General features: G+C 42.2%; 1 protein-coding gene across 1 annotated transcript; it reads left to right on the top strand.

The window, feature by feature from the left end:
- Positions 1-9,779: 9,779 nt before the first annotated feature.
- Positions 9,780-17,987, top strand: ATF3 (activating transcription factor 3). Its single transcript, XM_058020725.1, has 4 exons — positions 9,780-9,869; positions 14,185-14,428; positions 15,330-15,437; positions 16,379-17,987. Exons 2-4 carry the CDS (start codon positions 14,189-14,191, stop codon positions 16,574-16,576), a joined length of 546 nt encoding a protein of 181 aa, XP_057876708.1. The 5' UTR covers positions 9,780-9,869; positions 14,185-14,188; the 3' UTR covers positions 16,577-17,987.
- Positions 17,988-18,343: the final 356 nt, after the last annotated feature.

The following is an 18,343-nucleotide window of genomic DNA, read 5'->3' as shown; positions in this document are numbered from 1 at the left end:
AAAGGAGGAGGAGGAGGAGTCTCTTTGGAAGAGCTCACAGAAGGAATATTTCCAGTGTAAAACAAACAAACTATAAATATTCCAGTATAAGGAAAGGATGTGTACTGGGTGAACTTTGAGATGTGCTCCAAAAATATGCTGCTGACCTCCCACTTGACATGATCTGTTTCCCTATTAAACTGTAATATAATTAGGGCTTGCTCTAAGCCTGCCACTGATTTCATGCTTACATCGATGGAAATGTGGCCTCACAGATCATAGAGAGAATGAGCTACACATGTAAAATCTAAAATAATCCAGGCCCTGGTAGAAGGAAGGATAGCCTCCAGAAAATGCTTATCTCTCCTGCCTTGCAGGACATTTAGATGTCTTATCACATAATGTATATGGATGTTAGGCCAAAGGTCTTTGAGAAGTTGGACTCAAAGCTCAGCTCTTCATGGCTGCAGGTGAACTGCAGCTGAGCTGAGTCCAGGAATTCACATAAGGAAGTGAAAAGGGAACTGGGGACAAAAGGAATTGGAATTGGGAGTTGAGGGCAAAGACTCTAATACTGACCAAAGAGAGGATTTGAAAAATAGGTGATGACTCTGTTGATAGGCAATCATGTGCTAACAGCCACCATGATGATAAAAGTTGGTGACGATTATCTCTGTGCCTGCTGAATTTCACCCACCAAGCCCCGGTGGAGCTCTGGGAGGTGCGCAGCAGACACTGGGAGAGGCACAGAGGGCTCTTGGCTGGGGTAGACCATAGGAGAAGGGTGATCACAACCCCCTGGGTTTGCTAAGAGACCTTCTAGGGCAGGCACATACACAGCTAAGACTCAAGGAATGAATTTTGTCAGGAAAGCAAAGGATGCTGAAGTCCCTCTGTCACACAGGAATGAGTTTAGAGGGAAGATCCATTAGAGCTCTGTCCTACCAATACCCTGGGAAGGAACACCCATGAAGGGAGAGAAGCTGCATCTGTGTTCTGGGACAGGGCTGTGGCCAGGAATGATGCTCTTACAGCACCTGATTTATTTGTAAAAATATCCTCAACAGGCATTTTAGAACAAGAAAGATATATCGAATATATGTTCAATATATCTTTAAACATATATTGAACATATGATATATTGAGTATATGTTCAACAAAGATATATTGAATATATGTTCACTATATCTTTGAACATATATTCAAGTTAGTGATGAAATCAACAAAACCTACAAATGCTTAGGCACCTGCGTGAATATTTTAAGTATATGGAACATTTATGGAAAAAATGTATTTCTATAATACATTATTTATTTATAACAATAAAACATATTCTATTCTATTCTATTCTATTCTATTCTATTCTATTCTATTCTATTCTATTCTATTCTATTCTATTCTATATATTATATATTAGTTTATAATTATATTATATATTAGTTTTATTATATTAATTATAGTGACCTTTAATAATTGTAAACCAACCCCCAGCAACTTGAGACCAAGTTCAATGCCCCTGCTCTGCAAAGAAAGCAGTGTGCACCTCACACTTGCAGTGAGAGCCCTTTTTTCCTGCAAGCACTCACTGCATAATGTGGCTGATTTACAGCCTGAGTTCAAGAGATTGCACAGACCACTAAGGAAAATTTGGAGAAGATTTTGGAGCCTAAACATCCCCTTTAGCACAAAGCACAAGTCACCTGTAAAAAAAGACCTGGTGAACTGAAGTGTTGCCTGCTAGATTACACATTCTCTCCACGTCATGCAGATTCTTTAATCACAAAACAAATCATCAACAAAAAATATCAAGCTAGGCCATCCCAAGTCAAATCCTTGGGTGATGAAATTAAATTAGTTATACCACTTTATATCTGCAGGGGATCTGTGGCTTGTTTTGGGTACTCTGTCATATGTGTACTTTCTGTTCCAGCCACGGTGCTGATGATTTATCTGACATTTTTTTCTGATACAATGTAGAGCATCTTGGCTTATGCAAGGGCAAGAAATATTTCTTCACTTACAAGGAAACCACCTTTCCCTTCAGAACATCTCTTCAAAATGGGATGGTAGAGCATGTTTTCCTTTGATCAGCTTTGAATTTATCAGGGAAAAAAACCCCAATAAATTTAAATAGCATTGAATTACACTTTCCCTTTGTGGGAAAAAAAATCAGGATCTACCAAAATTCTAAACATTTAGGTTTTAAAAAAAATAATAGTAATTATTCTTCTTCAAAGATCTGCAATTAATTAATTAATCAGCCCATACATTTAAGAAAATGTTCTTCTAACAAGAGACCATAATATTAGACCTTGCCAGGTGATCTCATCCCAAATGTGTTAGAATAAATATAATTCCACAGAAATAAGAAATAATATTTATAAAGGCTATTTATATGATATTTTTTGTTAATAGCAACTTAGGCAAGGCTTTTGGACAGAGAATATTTATTTAATGTATTTAATTGCTGTGCTGAATCTGGGCTTCTGTTTGGCAGTTGAAATATTGTCATCATTTTTAGAGCTCAATATAAAACTCTTGTATATATAATAAAACTCTTGTATATATAATAAAAACACACCAAGAATCTTTACTGTGGCTGCTAAATGCTACTGCCATGCACACATTCAGTAGTAAGAATACATAATAATGCCTCAAGAAAGCAAAAAAATAGGGCCTATAAGAGTGCTAATTAAAATTAGAAATGAAAATAAAATACAGCAGCCTTATCCATTATATTCATTTGGGAATCTCAGCTACTTTACCCTAAAGAATAAAATATTATCCAGTTTGGCAGACTGGGAAACAGAACAAAAGGAAGATCATCAGGTTATTTCACAAAGATGGTGAATAAGGAGCCCTCTCATTTCCCAGCTCTCCTGATGTTATTTCCAGTGTAGGACTAAAGCCCAGCTCCACAGAAGGAGGGTGTGCATGGTGAAAATAAATTCCCATTTCTTCCCCACTCAGCCATCTAACCTGCAATGCGGAGTCATCTAACCAGGCTTGGGCTTAGTTTTTAAAAAAGTAAAAAAACCCATCAGCAAGAACAGTGAGTCTGGAGAGACAGACCTGAGTTAGGTTCTTACATCTGGCTGTGTGGGGTGAAACTTGTGCCTCCTCTTTCTGAGGAGAAATGATCTCAGCACACTCTGATCATCTGTGCTGCCTGGGGACTCTCACTCTGCATGTCTCCCACTCAGGCTCTCCTGTCCTGCAGTTTCGAGCCGATTAGGCAGGAAACCAGATGGTGCCTGACTTTTCAGCCCTGTGCTGAGGACATGCCCTGGGCCAGGGGCATCCTGCAGTCTGCTTTTCTCTCTCTGTGACCATTCTGCTTCCAACCTGGACATGGGGCATCCTGCAGTCTGCTTTTCTCTCTCTGTGACCATTCTGCTTCTGAGAGTCACTGCAGAGAAGGTGGACCCTACCCCACCATGGGTAGTGTTCCCCACTGGACTGGCATCACCTGGGAAGCCCAGGTGGGTGTAGGGTGTAGGGGCACCCCACATCTTCCCCTGTTGCTGGGGCTGCCTCAGCCGCAGCCTCACAGAGCAATCAGGGTCTGGGTTCAGGGGGTGCTTTTGTGGCTGCAATCAGGGCAGTCTCTTTTTAAAGCTGTGTGCAGCTCTATTGGTTTAATTTTATTTACACTTTGTTCTCATTATCTGGGCAAGTTACTGTACAGTCAAAGCCAAAAAAGCAAACCCAGGAAGATAAGAGGCTGAATGGACGTTATGATCATTCATGTGCTCCTTTCATGGCAAGGCACATGTGAAGTAGGTGAGAGGACAAATGATAAACGCAGTGAAAGCTGCAGTGGCAGCCTTGTCTGTCTTCTGTAGTGCCATACAGTGTTTTTATTTGAAATGGTGTTTATGTAGGAATCAATGTTTAATAATTAAAAATGTTCATTTGTAATTATTATGACAAATTGTAATTTACATATTTGCCAGACAGATGAGAAGAGCTGTTTAAAGTGTCATAAATGATATTAAATTCCAGAGTATTCTTTATATGTGTACACAGTTTCAAGGACAATCAATAGGAAGAGCTGGATTTTATAGGGTGTGTGTGTGTGTGTGTGTGTGTGTGTGTGTGTGTGTGTGTTTGTATTTGTGTGCATCAGCATGATTAATTCAATAATGTGTCAAAAATGCTTGTAACTTAGCACAGTAAAAATAGATATATTCTCTCTCTTACTTCCTCTCATCCTTGGTGTTCACCTGGAAGACAACAAGGACACAAACCATAATTACATTAGTCCACCCGAGGGAAGCATACACCTTCAGGAAATAATTCCTACACTTTCTTCCAGGTTACTTCAGGAGGAGAGTTTTGTATGCTGAGAGCCAGTGTGACTAAATGCTGATTTTTCATAGTCTCTGGGGGCTAAATTTATCTCTCACTGAAGTCAATGGGAATCTTTCTTGGATCAGGTCTTAATACTTTCATTAGTGATCATTTCTTTACATGTGAAGACATTGATGAAGTTCAGAATGAGCCTGTGACTGATCTCAAACAAAATCTGGGATGCTTTGTCAAGGTGGAAAGGATGGGGAGAGGGAGAGGAAGGGCAGGATCTGTGAACAAGCAGTTTTCTTGCCATGGAATGGAAGGGACTATAAAGGCACTGTAGGAGACACAATTTGCACCTGCCTGAGGGCAGTTAATATACCTGACCTGTCCTTTTGCTTGTTCAGTGAAGCCAGGGAGTTTGCTGTGTTCAGTCTGGTTTAAGATGTGATTCTTCCATACGTGGGACTTTTCTTTGTTGTTGTTGTTTATTGCCTGGATGTATCCAAAGAGAACAAATTTTAATTGCAGGTTATTGTGCTTTGCCAGCTTGTCAGCTGGTGCACAAAGTCCATGTAATTAAAAAAAAAAAAAAGCCTTGAAAACTTTCAGGAAAAGGGAACTAAAGACATACTCGTCTGGGCCAGTGTCAGGGCTGTCTCTCACTTAGAGAGGATGGATGCTTGTAGAACTTGCACCTCCACCCCACACTTCTGAAACTTTGCCTATAACAATGACTGACAACCTTCTGGAACTGTAATTTAGTAAAGTTGCACTAAAATTTGTGATAATGTTATGCCCCAGAATCTGATCCTGAAGTGTACATGTTGTACCCAGTGGTAATTTTGTTGTTATCAGTGCCTTCATCTCCCTTCATTAAGGGAGAAGCAAAAATGAAAATGACAGAAAGCAAAAGAGAAATTAAAAATTACTCATTTAAATTGAGGAAGCTTCCAGGCAGAACCAGAAGGATCAATGGGGAAAAAAAAATTTCAAGGAAAAAAGGAACAGAAAAAAGGGGACTGATGAATTCCAGGGATACAGGGAGGGAAAAGAGAGAAGTGAGAAGAGTGGAAACAAGGAAGTAGCAAAATAAAAGGAAAAGCTGCTGTTTTAAAGAAATGGGAAATGTAACTTACGGAATCAAAGCAAAAGAGACCAGGGAATGGGATTTTAAAAGGACAGAATAAATGAAGAGTAAATGGAATTAGAGGGATTGTAATGGAGAAGGCAGTAAGGAAAGAAAGGTAAGCTGTGGGGAGAAAAACAAAGAGCAAAATAATTCTATCTTCAGTGTTAAAGAATAAAAGCTGTTAAAACAGAGCACCTATTTCCCTCCACAAAACATATACTCATCTTCTCATCTGCTTGAGAGGTATTAAAAGTAAGAGAGTGGCAGGGTTTGCCACACAGTCTCAGTGAGAGTCAATTCTCTAACCCTGCGGTTTTTAACTCCCATTTTTGGACCTTTTAGGTCTGTAGAGATCCAACCCTTCCAGACCAAATTTTGTCCTTGCTCCTGAAGGCTTGGAGGTTTTTCGTTCAGTTTTTGGAGAAAACCTTGGAAGTAGCCCACAGATGCTCAGAGAGTCCCCAGACAGCTGCTGAAAAACTCTGGGCTGGGTGGAGGTGCTGCTGCTCCTTCTGCTGCTGGCTGCTCCCATGGTTCCAGCAGTACCAACCCACATGGAAAAACTAGTCCCAGGTTTCACCCCTGGTGTTAGTCCAGTCAGATGGGAAAATCATCTCAAAATTAGTGCATGCTTTGGTGAACAGGGGAGTCCTGCCACATAGATTCAGACCTGAATGTACCACATAGCAAAAATTATGATGGAGGTTAGTTCCCATCACAGAAGTAGAAAGGAATATTTCAGGCAGAGTCAGAAAACCTGATTCTGTCCAGATTTGTCCAGATTTTACCATGTGATAACTCTGAATTATGGAAACCTATTTCTCTTATATGTGCTGTGCAGGGAAAGATTTGTCTTGTCAGAGTTACAGTAATTTCAAAACTTTAAACAATTCAAACCACAAAACACACAGAGAGGCAGGTTTTACTCATGTTATCACTACACATTTGATTTATTTACATCTCATAATATTTTTATCAGACTAAATAGGTTTAATGGAACTGTGTGACCAGAAACCAACCCAGGATCTGGATGGGACATGGAGATTTTATTTGTGTTGCTCTGACTGATGTCCTGCAGTAGCATAAATGTTAGGACAGGAGAAAGTTTCTGCTGTGAGACTGGGGGTCTGTTCCCTCTGTCTGATGGTGTCTGTAGCTCTTTTTAATAATGAGACAGCCATATTTTCATATTAATCAAATATCCACAGTGTGTGAAGTAGTGTCAGGGGATGTGGAGGCACGACTTGGTCAGAAAGAGGTGAAAGAAAAAGTTATTTTCTCCACACTGGAGACTGCAGGAGGGCTGCAAGGACCACACCATGGGGTGATATTCAGCCTGATTTCTCTGCAGAGGGAAGAGAGCCCTGTGCCCATCAGTCTGAGTGATGGGCTGTGTACCTGGCTTAAGGGAAACAGAAGTTAAGAACGTGGATGTTACCTCTGTCAAAAAAATGCTGTTGCAGGGCATCTGTCCCCTGCAGTTTGTGAGGAAAGAGAGACATGGATTGGAAAAGGACTGGTAAATGTTCGGGGGGGGGCAAATGAAAGATATTTTCTGAGATAGAAAATTAAACTGGCAAGAACATCAGAGCATCTGGTGGCTGTACTGGGTGCTACTTTAACTTCCTGATATTCTTAATTTTTAATTTATTTTTTTTAACTGGGATGTGATCCAACTGAGATTAACTAAACTTTGGTTTCAAAAGGGATCTGGATAAAACCTATATGACACAATGGAGCTGGGTTTATTTTTCACTATGGTTTCATTTTCTTTTTTCACTGAAGAGTTTCAAGCCAGGACATGTTTCAGTGGCCTAATCTCAAATGCGCACAGGAACAGTTTCTCTGTTTGCTTTGAAGGGAGGAGCTGCCTCACTTCAGGAGAGGTTCAAGAATGAACACAACTGCTTTGCTGTCAGGTTTTAGTGCTGGCTGCAGCTCATGGGCAGTAATGAGACCAGCACTGTGTAGCAAACAAGCAGGTGTCAGTGACCATCCACAACTGGATAACAACACTTGGATTTCCAAGGTACTTCTATCCACATGGAAGGAGAGAGCTGCTTTTTTTCCCATTATTCTGCAACACTGCTCTGTTTAGCTGAAAACACTCTAAATACATTCCCACTTCTGATACAGCTACCTAAATAAATAAGGACAGACATTTGCTAAATTTCTGTCATAATTGCAGCAGGCACCTGTTCTTGGCCACTAAAACCGAGGTTGCTAACACATTTCCACAGTGCTTAAAATTTTCCAACCAACTATCTTTTGGGAAGAAATTTTCCACATTTGGCTTCTGCTTGAGAGGATTTTTATTTTTTTTTTTCTTCTAGGCTTGAGAAAAACGGTGCCAGCTGTCCTTGAGCACAGCATGAATTATAAAACTGTGCCTCTGAAGTAAAAAAGACTTATTAGGGTGTACCAAGGTGAAATAAAAAGGTTGCTCTAGACCCTTCAAGAGCAAAGTTTTTGCCTGGCATTACACTTGACATTGATTTATCTAGATTAATAAAAATGCAGCAATAACTATGTTTTGATAGAGCTAAGAATGATTTATCTATAGGTGAGTGAAAAAGAAAAAAGCTCGCAGCTCACAGGAGCTGTAGGTGGAGAGCTGCCAGGTAGGTCAGAGGAGTTCTCTGCTGCCCTCACAAAATGCATTTCTTTGTTTGCAGAGAACTGGGTGCGACTGCACCTTCCACGGGAGGGAAACCCATGTCACTGCTCCAGGCTCCCTCCTTTCCCACCACATCTGTACTTTTCTTTCCAGAGCAGGTACCTAAATGTGAAATTTTGCAAAGTAACTGGCACTTGGACATTAGAAAAAAATTAAGTTTACTACTCCAGACTGTGTGACCAATATTATATCTATATCTATATCTATACCTATATCTATCTATCTATATATATGTACACCCATATATACATCCAGACAACCACATTGACACAGAAGGGAGGTACAGAGGGACTTTCAAATTACTATTCTCAATTATACTAATTCTGTAAACTACTATTCTACTACTAATCTGTATTTTTGACAAAACACTCCAAGTAATTAACATATCCCAACCACTCCAGACTTATTGCCTATTATCAAAACTGGCATATTGAACATTATAAAATTCTTCAACCATTTGGAGCACTTGATTGGAATATACATTTTATACATGAAGGTATACATTTTATGTTTGTTTAGTTACAATATACTAAAGCATGAAATGTCCTGGTCTTTCCAAGTCAAGTACAGACACTTGAAGACTGGCTTGATAACAAGTTTGCATGTGTTGTATATGAATTATTATTGCACTGGATAATCCCATGCATCTGTCTTTGTAAGCTTTCTGTGCCTCCCCCAGCTAAAGGTTTTTTTGGTGTTCTGTTTTTTGTTTTTTGGGGTTTTTTAACATCTTATTTTCTAGCACTTTGAAGGCTGTTAGAGGGTAATTTCTATCTGTTAACAAACCAGAGGGGAAAAAAAGAACTAAACAAAAACCCCTTTACCACAGCCACAACTATATTTCCCTCTCTGCTGTAGGAATCCCCTGTTTTTTTCATAAGATCATAAGGAAATCGCATGCTGCTGTGTTTTAACAAAAGTTTTTAAAAATACCCTAACAAAACAAACAAAAACCCCAAAGAGTGCTATTTTAAGCTTTCTATAATTTAATTAAACGGGTCTTTCCTCCTCAGAGTAAAAACCCGAAGCTTTCTCCTTTATGTGAAATAAACTTTTTGCTGTCATCTAAAGTGGCGGGGGGAGGAGGAGGGAGAATGGTGGAAACGGGGGAGGCAGGGGGGGCATGAACATTTTTTTTCCTCTAGAGAAAGATCGCACTTTTCAGACCTTTCGAAAAAGACACAATTGCCACTTTTTTTGGCCCTGTTTTTTTTTTTGGTTTTTTTTTTTGTTTGTTTTTTTTTTTTTTTATGTTTTGGTTTTTGTTTTTTTGTCGCTAGAGGGACTTTGATTTATTGTCAGAAGCAAAATGGCCCGGAGAAAGAAACTCCCGGAGTCTTAACAAAAATAAATAAATAAATAAATAGAGGGGAGAGTGGTGAAGAGGGAAGGCGAAGGGGTCAGTCGGGGTGCTGAGGGATGCTGCTGCTCGGCCCGGCTCGGCGCGGTGCTGCCGTTCCGTGCGGTTCCGTGCGGTGCCGTGCCGTGCCGTGCCGAGCCGTGCCGGCGGGGAAGCCTTGCATCACCGCCCCGGCCCGCTTCCCTCCTCCCTCTCTTTCGGAGAGGCTATTAATAGCATGACATCAGCCAGGGACTCGCCGCCAGAGTAAATACCAGCGCTGCCCGCTCGGCTATAAAAGGGGGGTGATGCAACCCGGGCGAGCGGCAGAGGCGCGGGGAGCCGAGGGAGCCGCTCTCCCGCGGGAGGCGGCGGAGCAGCGCGGAGCGCAGCGCGCCGGGGCTGCCGAGCCCCTTCCCTCCTGCCGGGACAGCGGCGGCACCAAGGTAGGTGCGAGCGGGACAGGGGCGGCCGGGACTGGGGGCTGAGCTCCGGGAGGCTGTCCCGCCGCCGAGGGAGGGATGGAGGGATGGATGGAGGGAGGGATGCCCGCCGGGGGACCCGCGCCGCGCCGCCGGCAAAAGTTTCTCCGCCGCGGGCGAAGTCTGGCGCGGCGGTGCCGCCGCCTGCCGTGAGCTCCGGGAGAGCCCCGGCCCCGCCGAGCTCCGCCGGAGCCCCCCGGCCGCCCGGCCCCGTGCCGGCCCTCACATCTGGGGGAAGCCCCTGCCCGGACTGCCGCCAGATGTGAGCGCCGGGACAGCCCGCCCGGCCCCGCTGTCCCCGGCCGGCAGCGCCGCTCGGCACCGCGCGGTGGCGGCCGCGGCGGGAGCACGGCAGCCCCGGAGCGCCGGGATGCCCGAGCGGAGCGGGGACACGGCAGCCCCGGGATGCCCGAGCGGAGCGGGGACACGGCAGCCCCGGGACGCCCGAGCCGAGCGCGGTGCCCGTGCTGGGGGCAGGCGGCGGCGGCACCGCCGGGACAGGCACGGGGGAGCCGCGGCGGGACAGCCCGGGCCGTGACAAACCCGCGCTGCCGCGGGCAGAGTTATCGCTGATATTCCCCTAAACCGAGCGGGAACTTCTCGTGACAGCCGGGGATATCCGCTCTCCTTTCGGTCCCTGTGTCTTGGCGTGGGGTAGATCAGTTGCTGAACTGTTGCCTAAGCAAATCAGGCGTGACACAACGGACAACTTCTTTCGGAAAACGGGTTTCCTGTTGGAAATCGATTTTCCTCCTAGTAACAGCGTTTGAGAAACTGAAAGGTAGCAGAGAAAATGCCTCGGGAGCGATGTGGGATGTCAGAAAGCTTAAGGTCAACTAGCGTGCACAGAGGTTGTGAACTGTAATTGCTCTTAATGCTGTTTAAGATTAACCTCAGTGGTTATCAAGGTTTATTGCATCAGCACCAGAGGAAAAGGAATTCGTATGAAGAAATAAAACCAAGAAGCACAGTCAGCCATCTGCTGTTAAGCAAGAAAAAAACTGAAAGTAGTCACTTTCAATATTGAAATTAAACAAGCATATCCTTAAATAATGGAAGAGCACAGCTAAGATTTTAAGATTTTAAAATCTTGGCAGAGGAGATGTAAAAGCTCATTGTAGATGAAAAGAATCATCTTCAAAACAACAAACAAAAAGCAGGGGGAGAACGAATGAATGGAGTTGTTTGAACCTACCTGAATAGGGAGAGTAAAACTGTTGAGAATTCCAGAAGTGAGGCTAAAGCAGTGAAGCATTAACCGAGCCCGGGAACAGGCTGTGCCGGGAGCAGGGCAGGGCTCAGAAGTGTCCAGCACCTCCAGTGGCAGCAACTGCAGGACATGTGCGTGGTCTGACACAGTAAACAGAGATTGTAGCAGAGAGGCCACCATGGAATCACACTCTAAGGCTTGATACTCTTATTCCTACTGCTTCCCCAGCCTTCCTAAACCCAGAGGAAACGAGATAGTGTTCTGCATGGCTTTGGGACAGAGGGACATTGTACAAAAATTGGGACAAGGAAGGGCAACTTGTTACATTTCTTTCTTTTTTTTTTTTTTTTAATAGTAAAATCTAATTTTCCTATTTGTAAAACAATTCTGAAAGCAGATTTGTTCCTCAGAAGCTGCCCAACATCTAGCTTGTTGGAGCAATTAGAGTTGCATTTCAGGATGGTTGGGAGGGCAGTGAGCTGTCTGGGCAGGAGAGCAGCCAGCTCCTACGGTCAAGGACGCTTTCTCCTGCTCTGGGCACCTGACCACTCCTCTGTTACACACTAGTGACAGGTGGGTGAGAGGACCTGAAGCCATTGCAGGAGGGTTTTGGTGGTGTTTGTGGTGCACTTAGCACTAACCACTAGAAATCCACAATTAACACAATTTCTCAGGCACATTCTTGGTTTCCTCTGGCGCTGCTGCTGACCTTAATTAAAAGTTCACCTAAACTGAAAAATAATTGAATAAACCAGCAGAGCTTGAAAATTACTTGCCCAACTAATTATCTTGGAGGCTGGAAAAACAGTTTTACTGCTACTTTAAGAATCCTGGTTGGATTGAATTATACAGAATTAACTTTGTTGAACGAAGCCATCATCAGCATTCAAGGACACTGAGTCAGTGAAAATAACTGAAATTTCTGCTGGCAGTGAGGGGTTCAGTGTCATCTGGAATTAGCCTGTTTAAATTAGTTGTATGGTTGAATGTTGGTAAATGGTAAATAATGCTGGGAGGACTTCAGCTGGAAATTAATAGGGCCATTTCTGACTTGCTGGAAAAGAGTAACTGCTAGCTTTCTGAGATTATAGGATTAAACTGTATCAGTACTTTAAATGTGACTCATGAGCAGGGGCTTTCTGAAGAGAATTACATAAATTTCCCAAGGTCTTTCTGAATAACAAATTGTTCCAAATAATTTCCCCATCTTGAATAACTATGGGTGAAATCCTGGCCCCATTGAGGTCAACAGAAAAAGTCCTTTTGATTTCCATGGGGTCAGGATTTCACCCTGAGACTCTGGGAAATGTTCAGCTCTTCTGTGGTCACTGAGAGAGGAAGAAGTGAGGAAGACTGCAGTTGGACCTGATATTTTCCAGCAACAGGCAATTCACACTCCTCTGATTTTTGTGTTTGCCTCACAGCCATGAACCGGGTTCTATTCTCATTTGCACCAGTGTGGATTTACAGTGTATTTTTAGATATCTCTGAGCAAATTCAATCTTCTTGTCAAGGCACGACCCCAAACATTTCTTGCTGGGTTCCAGAAGTAACGTACAGGGAACTGTGCAGTTCTGGATTGACCATGTGGAAATTTAGCTTACCCACACCGCTACCCTGAGGCAGCTGTTTGCTTACCTGCACCAAGTTAATTACAATTGACTTTCCTGTAATTATTGTGGTTCTAATCCAGAGTAGATAATTACATACTGTAGTTATCTATACCACTATTTAAAAAAAACCCCAAAACAACAACAACAAAACCAAAAATCTTTGCCCCAAAGACAACATAGTAAAATCCAATTTAACACAAGTCACTTTGTGAACCAGGGAAGTATTACAATCTGTTTTCCTGTGGATTTGCACCTTTTGTCCCTTGGACCATACACAAAAGGCGCTCAGTCTTCTTCCAGACCTTTTATCTCACCTCTGCTGGGTGAGAGATGGGCTGTGGCTTGCAGGGATGTGTGCATCAGTAAACCCACTGAGTTTGGATGACTGACTGCTGCGTTTTGCCTCTTCCTCCCTCAGTGGGGACACCAGTTTTCACAGAGCACATGGGGCCTCTCTCCCTTCAAAACTGGCTAAAAATAACTAACAAGAATGACTAAAAAGAGAAAAGTAGAGAGCACTGTTGGATAGGTTTGTTTTCTTCAGAAATCCACTAGAAATGAGCTTTCTCCATGGGTTTACATTTACATAATTCCCCTAAAGACTCTTCAATCACACTGTTTTATGTCAGCAGAAGATCCAGCCATAAATATTTAAGAATTTCAAGCCTCTCGTAGAGGGCACATAAGGACAGTTTCAAATTTTACAAGAGCAAAGGAATGAAAGAAACGGCTTCACATTTTTCATGAGTCAATCCCTCCAACTCAGCCTGTGCTGTGGAGCCACAGACCATGTAGAGACTTTTGCCTTTGTCTCAGCTCTTATTGTTAACTATTTTCCAGGGGTTTATAGCCAAATGTACAACTGTGTGTAAAACTGAGTGTGATAACTTCGTGACAGATCCTGTTGTGGTTAGCAATTTTCAGCTTCTAGTAAAACTCATTGAGCTAAGTGTAGCTGAGAATAAGGTTTGCTCTGTCCATTTGAAGCTGGAATTTGTGGTGATATAGCTCTGAAGATGAATATACTCTTACTCTCCTTCTATGCTTTAAATAATAGTACTACTTATTTGCTGTCTGATTTTTGTTCTTGTTTTCTTTCTCTTCCTATTGACTCGATTCTCATTTGCCACACACTACCAGTTTAAAACTTAACAGTACACATACTTGCACAAAATTTTTTAAATATTAAGTTTCAGAAAGACCTAGAAAATGTGTCATGTGCTGATACTATTCTTACTTTTAAATACTAACTTTGACTTAACATAAAGTTGAAAGTTTTTGAGTTCCAAATTCTTAACTGCTTGTCTCTTTTGAGGGATTGGGACAGGCTAGGAATGGGGACTGAAGCAATGTAACTACAGTATTATTCACAGTATGAAATATATCTCTAAGAGATATTATTTGCCTTTCTAAAGTTGTTGAAAGACTATCAATATTATCTCTTTTTCTCTTTCAGCAAAATGATGGTCCAACACTCAGGCCAGGTATCTGCATTAGAAGTCAGCGCCTCCGCAATTGTTCCCACTTTGTCCCCTGCAGGGTCACTGGGGTTTGATGATTTCACAAATTTAACCCCTCTGGTGAAGGAGGAACTGAGGTTTGCCATTCAGAACAAGCGTCAGTTCCATAGGATGTCTTCCACTTTGGACACAGTGACTGTTTCTGAAAGGCCAGTTGAAACATCAATGCTGAAAACAGAGGTAAGGCTCTTTAAACAGAATTTTGGTGTGAATGATTAATTCTCTAATAAAATTTTGCCACAAGACCACCAACTGTATTAACTATAGACAACCCCCTGTACCATACTTGTTTCCTCTTAAGCCAGCTGCTTGGCTTTCTGTTGAGTGCTTTGGGCAAACCCTCTGGTAATTCTTATAGTTGGATATTTGATTTTCAATATGGACTACAGACAATGTTTACAGTGCTTAGAGCAAGTGCTAATCTGGTTTCCCTGCCCAGTGGTGGCTGGACTTGGAATAAGTCACTGCTGAAGTTCTGTTTGACTGAGGACAGTCCAGCAGAACTCGTGGGGGTTAAGGCATGGACCTGCTATGTCCACACTATATTTTTGCTTAAAGATGGCACTATCCATGAAAAACATTGCTCTTTGAAAGTGGGGAAATAGCTTTGGTCAAGGAAAGAGTTACACCTTGGTCTGAGCTTCCTCAGGAAACAGAAGGAAGTGTGACAGTGTGCCCTTTTTGGTGCTGCCTTTAATTCACTCACTTCTGGCTGCCTCACTCATGACACATCCTCCATGTGCTCCCTGTGCCCCTCCTCCTTTTCCTCCCTGGGAAATGGAGGAGACACAGAGGTGTGGGAGCCCGGGGAGACATTCAGTGAGTTTTTTGAGTACCACTGATTTTAATGAACCATCATATAGATTACATACAACCCCCCTCCATTGTCAAGGTTTTCATTGACAATTCTAATGAAGTTCCTGCCCTTCTACAAGGTCAGAATCACATTTTTGTGTAACTCATGATGTGAGCACTGACAGCACTTTCCATGTCGGTTTTAAAAATCCAGAAGTTATCAAAATACAGTTTTCTCCTGTTTACAGCATCTTATGCATTGTGTGTATCTGTTTTTGTGGGACAGTTTTCTCCTGAAGAGGATGAAAGAAAAAAGAGAAGAAGAGAAAGGAATAAAATTGCTGCAGCAAAGTGCCGAAACAAAAAGAAGGAAAAAACAGAATGTTTGCAAAAAGTAAGTGACTGGATAGAATTGTTCCAAATCTGTCATCCTGCCAGGATCCAAACAGATAGCATAGGGTATTGTCATGGTAGGAAATCAGAAAGATATCCCCCAAAGTTTGTGAACCCTTAAAAGCATTAGTTATGAAAAATAAACATGCCAAATATTAAATCCAAACCTGGTTGATACTGGCATAAAGTGAAAGCATGGTAGGAGTGAAAAGAGATTGCTGTTTCAGTGACCAATCTTTCTATGGGAATAATGTTAATTTGAATGTGTACACTGCACACAAAAAAAAGTAAAATCACGTTTCATAAAATATTCACTGTGGAGAGCCCACAAGCACCTACAAGTAATTTCTGACTTCTTTATGAACAGAGTGGTGTGGAAACTTGAATTCTCTGTCCTAGGAGCCCAGACACATCTTCACCTCCTGTGCTGTGATATGAAACTGTATTTCAGTAGCACCAAGCCTGTGTATCTAGGTATACAGGCCTGTATATTCCTACATCTAGGGCTGGGGGGAAAAAGCTGTGTTTGCACTTTGCTAGCTTAAAATGGCTTTGTAGATGAGCTGATGTTCCAGGGAGTTAAGAAGCAGCGTAAATAATTTTGGGTCAATTTTTGACCCAAAAAGCTCAGAATAATTTTGCAGAAGATAGCAATAATGCTTTGGGTATCTGTCACTGTAAGTGAATACAAGTTTGAATTTTGCTTTTCAACTTCCATTACATTCTCTAGAGGCCAAATGAGGTAACTCTCAATCTGGTTTTCAGGCCATTACTGACAGGGGAATGTACAGTTTCATCGTTTCAGCACACTAAATACATGTGATTCCTTTCTCTGCCAGCCATACGCTTTCCCACACTTAAACACAACAACTGTAAGAAAAAAACCCAGTGACTTACTGTTTGAACTTCTGAGTGTAAAATTGTGTGTGTGCTTTGTGCTAGGAATCGGAGAAGCTGGAGACGATCAACGCGGAGCTGAAAGCCCAGATTGAGGAGCTGAAGAACGAGAAGCAGCATTTGATATACATGCTCAACCTGCACAGGCCCACCTGCATAGTCCGTGCACAGAACGGGAGGACACCTGAGGATGAAAGAAATCTTTTTATTCAACAGATCAAAGAAGGCACATTGCAAGGTTAAGTGATATGGCAAGCGTGGAGATATTTAAAATGTTTTTAACAGCTACCAGAATCCGTGGGGGAGTCTGACATAAAGTGTAGGATTCTATTAGTCAAGAGCCTTTAGGAAGGGCAGATTGCTCTCATGAGTGGAAAGAATCATTTTGGCTTGACAGCGATCCTTGCCCTTGGAAGATCTGGTCTCAATCAAACTGAGGAGCCTTCTGCCTCCAATGTAGGGTTTGCACCTGTCATACTTGCTGTTCCTAGGAGCTACAGACAACAGCTTCTGAAGTTTTAGCTCTGCTAGCATGCAGTATGTGCACTCACAGGTTTGTGCTAGAACACTATGACTTCCAGCCATGCACGGGGTACAGACAGCTCTGCTGGATGGACACTGCTCTTCCTTGTTGCTGGTAGGGAAACAGGACTGAGTATTTTTGAATTTCCAGGAGGATGGTTTCTGGCAGAATGTACTGACGTGTAATGTTGCATTCTAACCTAAAACACACACACACAAAACCCCCCCTGTAGTTCCAACCAAGCTTTCTCATATTTTTCACAACGCTCATGTGGGTTTTTCTGTGACTCATCTCAGTGACTGAATTTGAAGGGTCTAGTAAGTGTGACAAAGAAAAGTTCCTTGCAGAGCATCTAGGTAACCTAGCTTGTATTTTATGAGCTATCACCCCAGATACTACCCCCTGGGGACAATTCAGTTTTTCCTTGAATTGCTGAAGAGCAGCTTGTACCGTCACTTACTGACTTGGTGACTTGAGCCCACTGAATTGGAAAGAAGGAACTAACTGTGCATGGGGTATTGATAGAGGTTTTGCTCAAGTAAAGAACTGCAGGAGGGAATCCCAGACTCCTGAGCCTTGGAAAAAAATATTTTTTAAAATTCATCTAGGATCTAATCTTACATGCCTTAATTCATGCTATTACCCCTCAGTCACAGAAGAGCTTCCATGGATGTCAGTGGGTCTGCTCATGCAGATAGCTCTTACAGGCATAAGAGCTTGGCAAAGATTTTTCCATCCTGGTCAGGGTTACTTCCTTTTGCCAGGTGACTCAGAGGGAAAAGTTATGATTGTAGCTACTTTTGTTTTACATTTGAGTGGCAACTACAGTCAATCTAAAGTGTTACTTAGAATCTAAAGGAGGCAAGAGTTTTGATGTAGTTAATAATTGTTTAATTTTTTTATTAAATACTAACCTTGGATGTTTTTGAACTGGTAGAAGAGCTGCTGGACAAAACAGTTGGAGCTATGAGTGTTGAAATTCTGATGTTTCTATGAAATTCTCAGATTGTTTATTTCTATAAAATATACCCTTACATTTTTTTTTTTGTAAAAGAAAGTATTATCCTTATTTATCACTAATATCATAATGAGTAGAGCTAATAAATACTGCGAGCAAGATAAAACTGAAAACACAAGTGTTGGGCTGTCTTTTATCTCTTGGTGTTTAATATTATATATTCCTAAACTTCACCAGTTGTACTTGAGACACCACTATTAAAAACACTTATCCTTCATCTTTTTTGAAGATGAGGCACTGAGTGTCCTGAATGATTGGGTGCAGATAATGTGCCTTCCAACATTTTGTACCTCCATCAGTGGTGTCTGACTGTTCAATGCCACAATCTAAACAAAGCAAAATACAAGTGGAGCTTACAGTGCATAATATTTTACACCAGTTCTGCAGTGTTGAAATTGTGTGTTTGTTCTAAAGGCTAAACTTGAAGATACCTCAGCCATGAGCTTCTTACCCTGCAAGTCTCGCATGA

The sequence above is a fragment of the Melospiza georgiana genome, chromosome 3 (genome assembly GCF_028018845.1).
Source record: "Melospiza georgiana isolate bMelGeo1 chromosome 3, bMelGeo1.pri, whole genome shotgun sequence".
Classification (NCBI taxonomy): Eukaryota; Metazoa; Chordata; class Aves; order Passeriformes; family Passerellidae; genus Melospiza; species Melospiza georgiana.
Note: the sequence above shows the minus strand (reverse complement) of the source record. Positions and strands in the feature narration are given on the sequence as shown.

Excerpts from the sequence above, each read along its gene's own strand:
- ATF3 (XM_058020725.1), top strand. The coding sequence starts at position 14,189 with ATGATGGTCCAACACTCAGGCCAGGTATCTGCATTAGAAGTCAGCGCC. Across the intron at positions 14,429-15,329 it reads CATCAATGCTGAAAACAGAG|TTTTCTCCTGAAGAGGATGA; the intron begins GTAAGGCTCTTT and ends TTTGTGGGACAG. Across the intron at positions 15,438-16,378 it reads AAACAGAATGTTTGCAAAAA|GAATCGGAGAAGCTGGAGAC; the intron begins GTAAGTGACTGG and ends GCTTTGTGCTAG.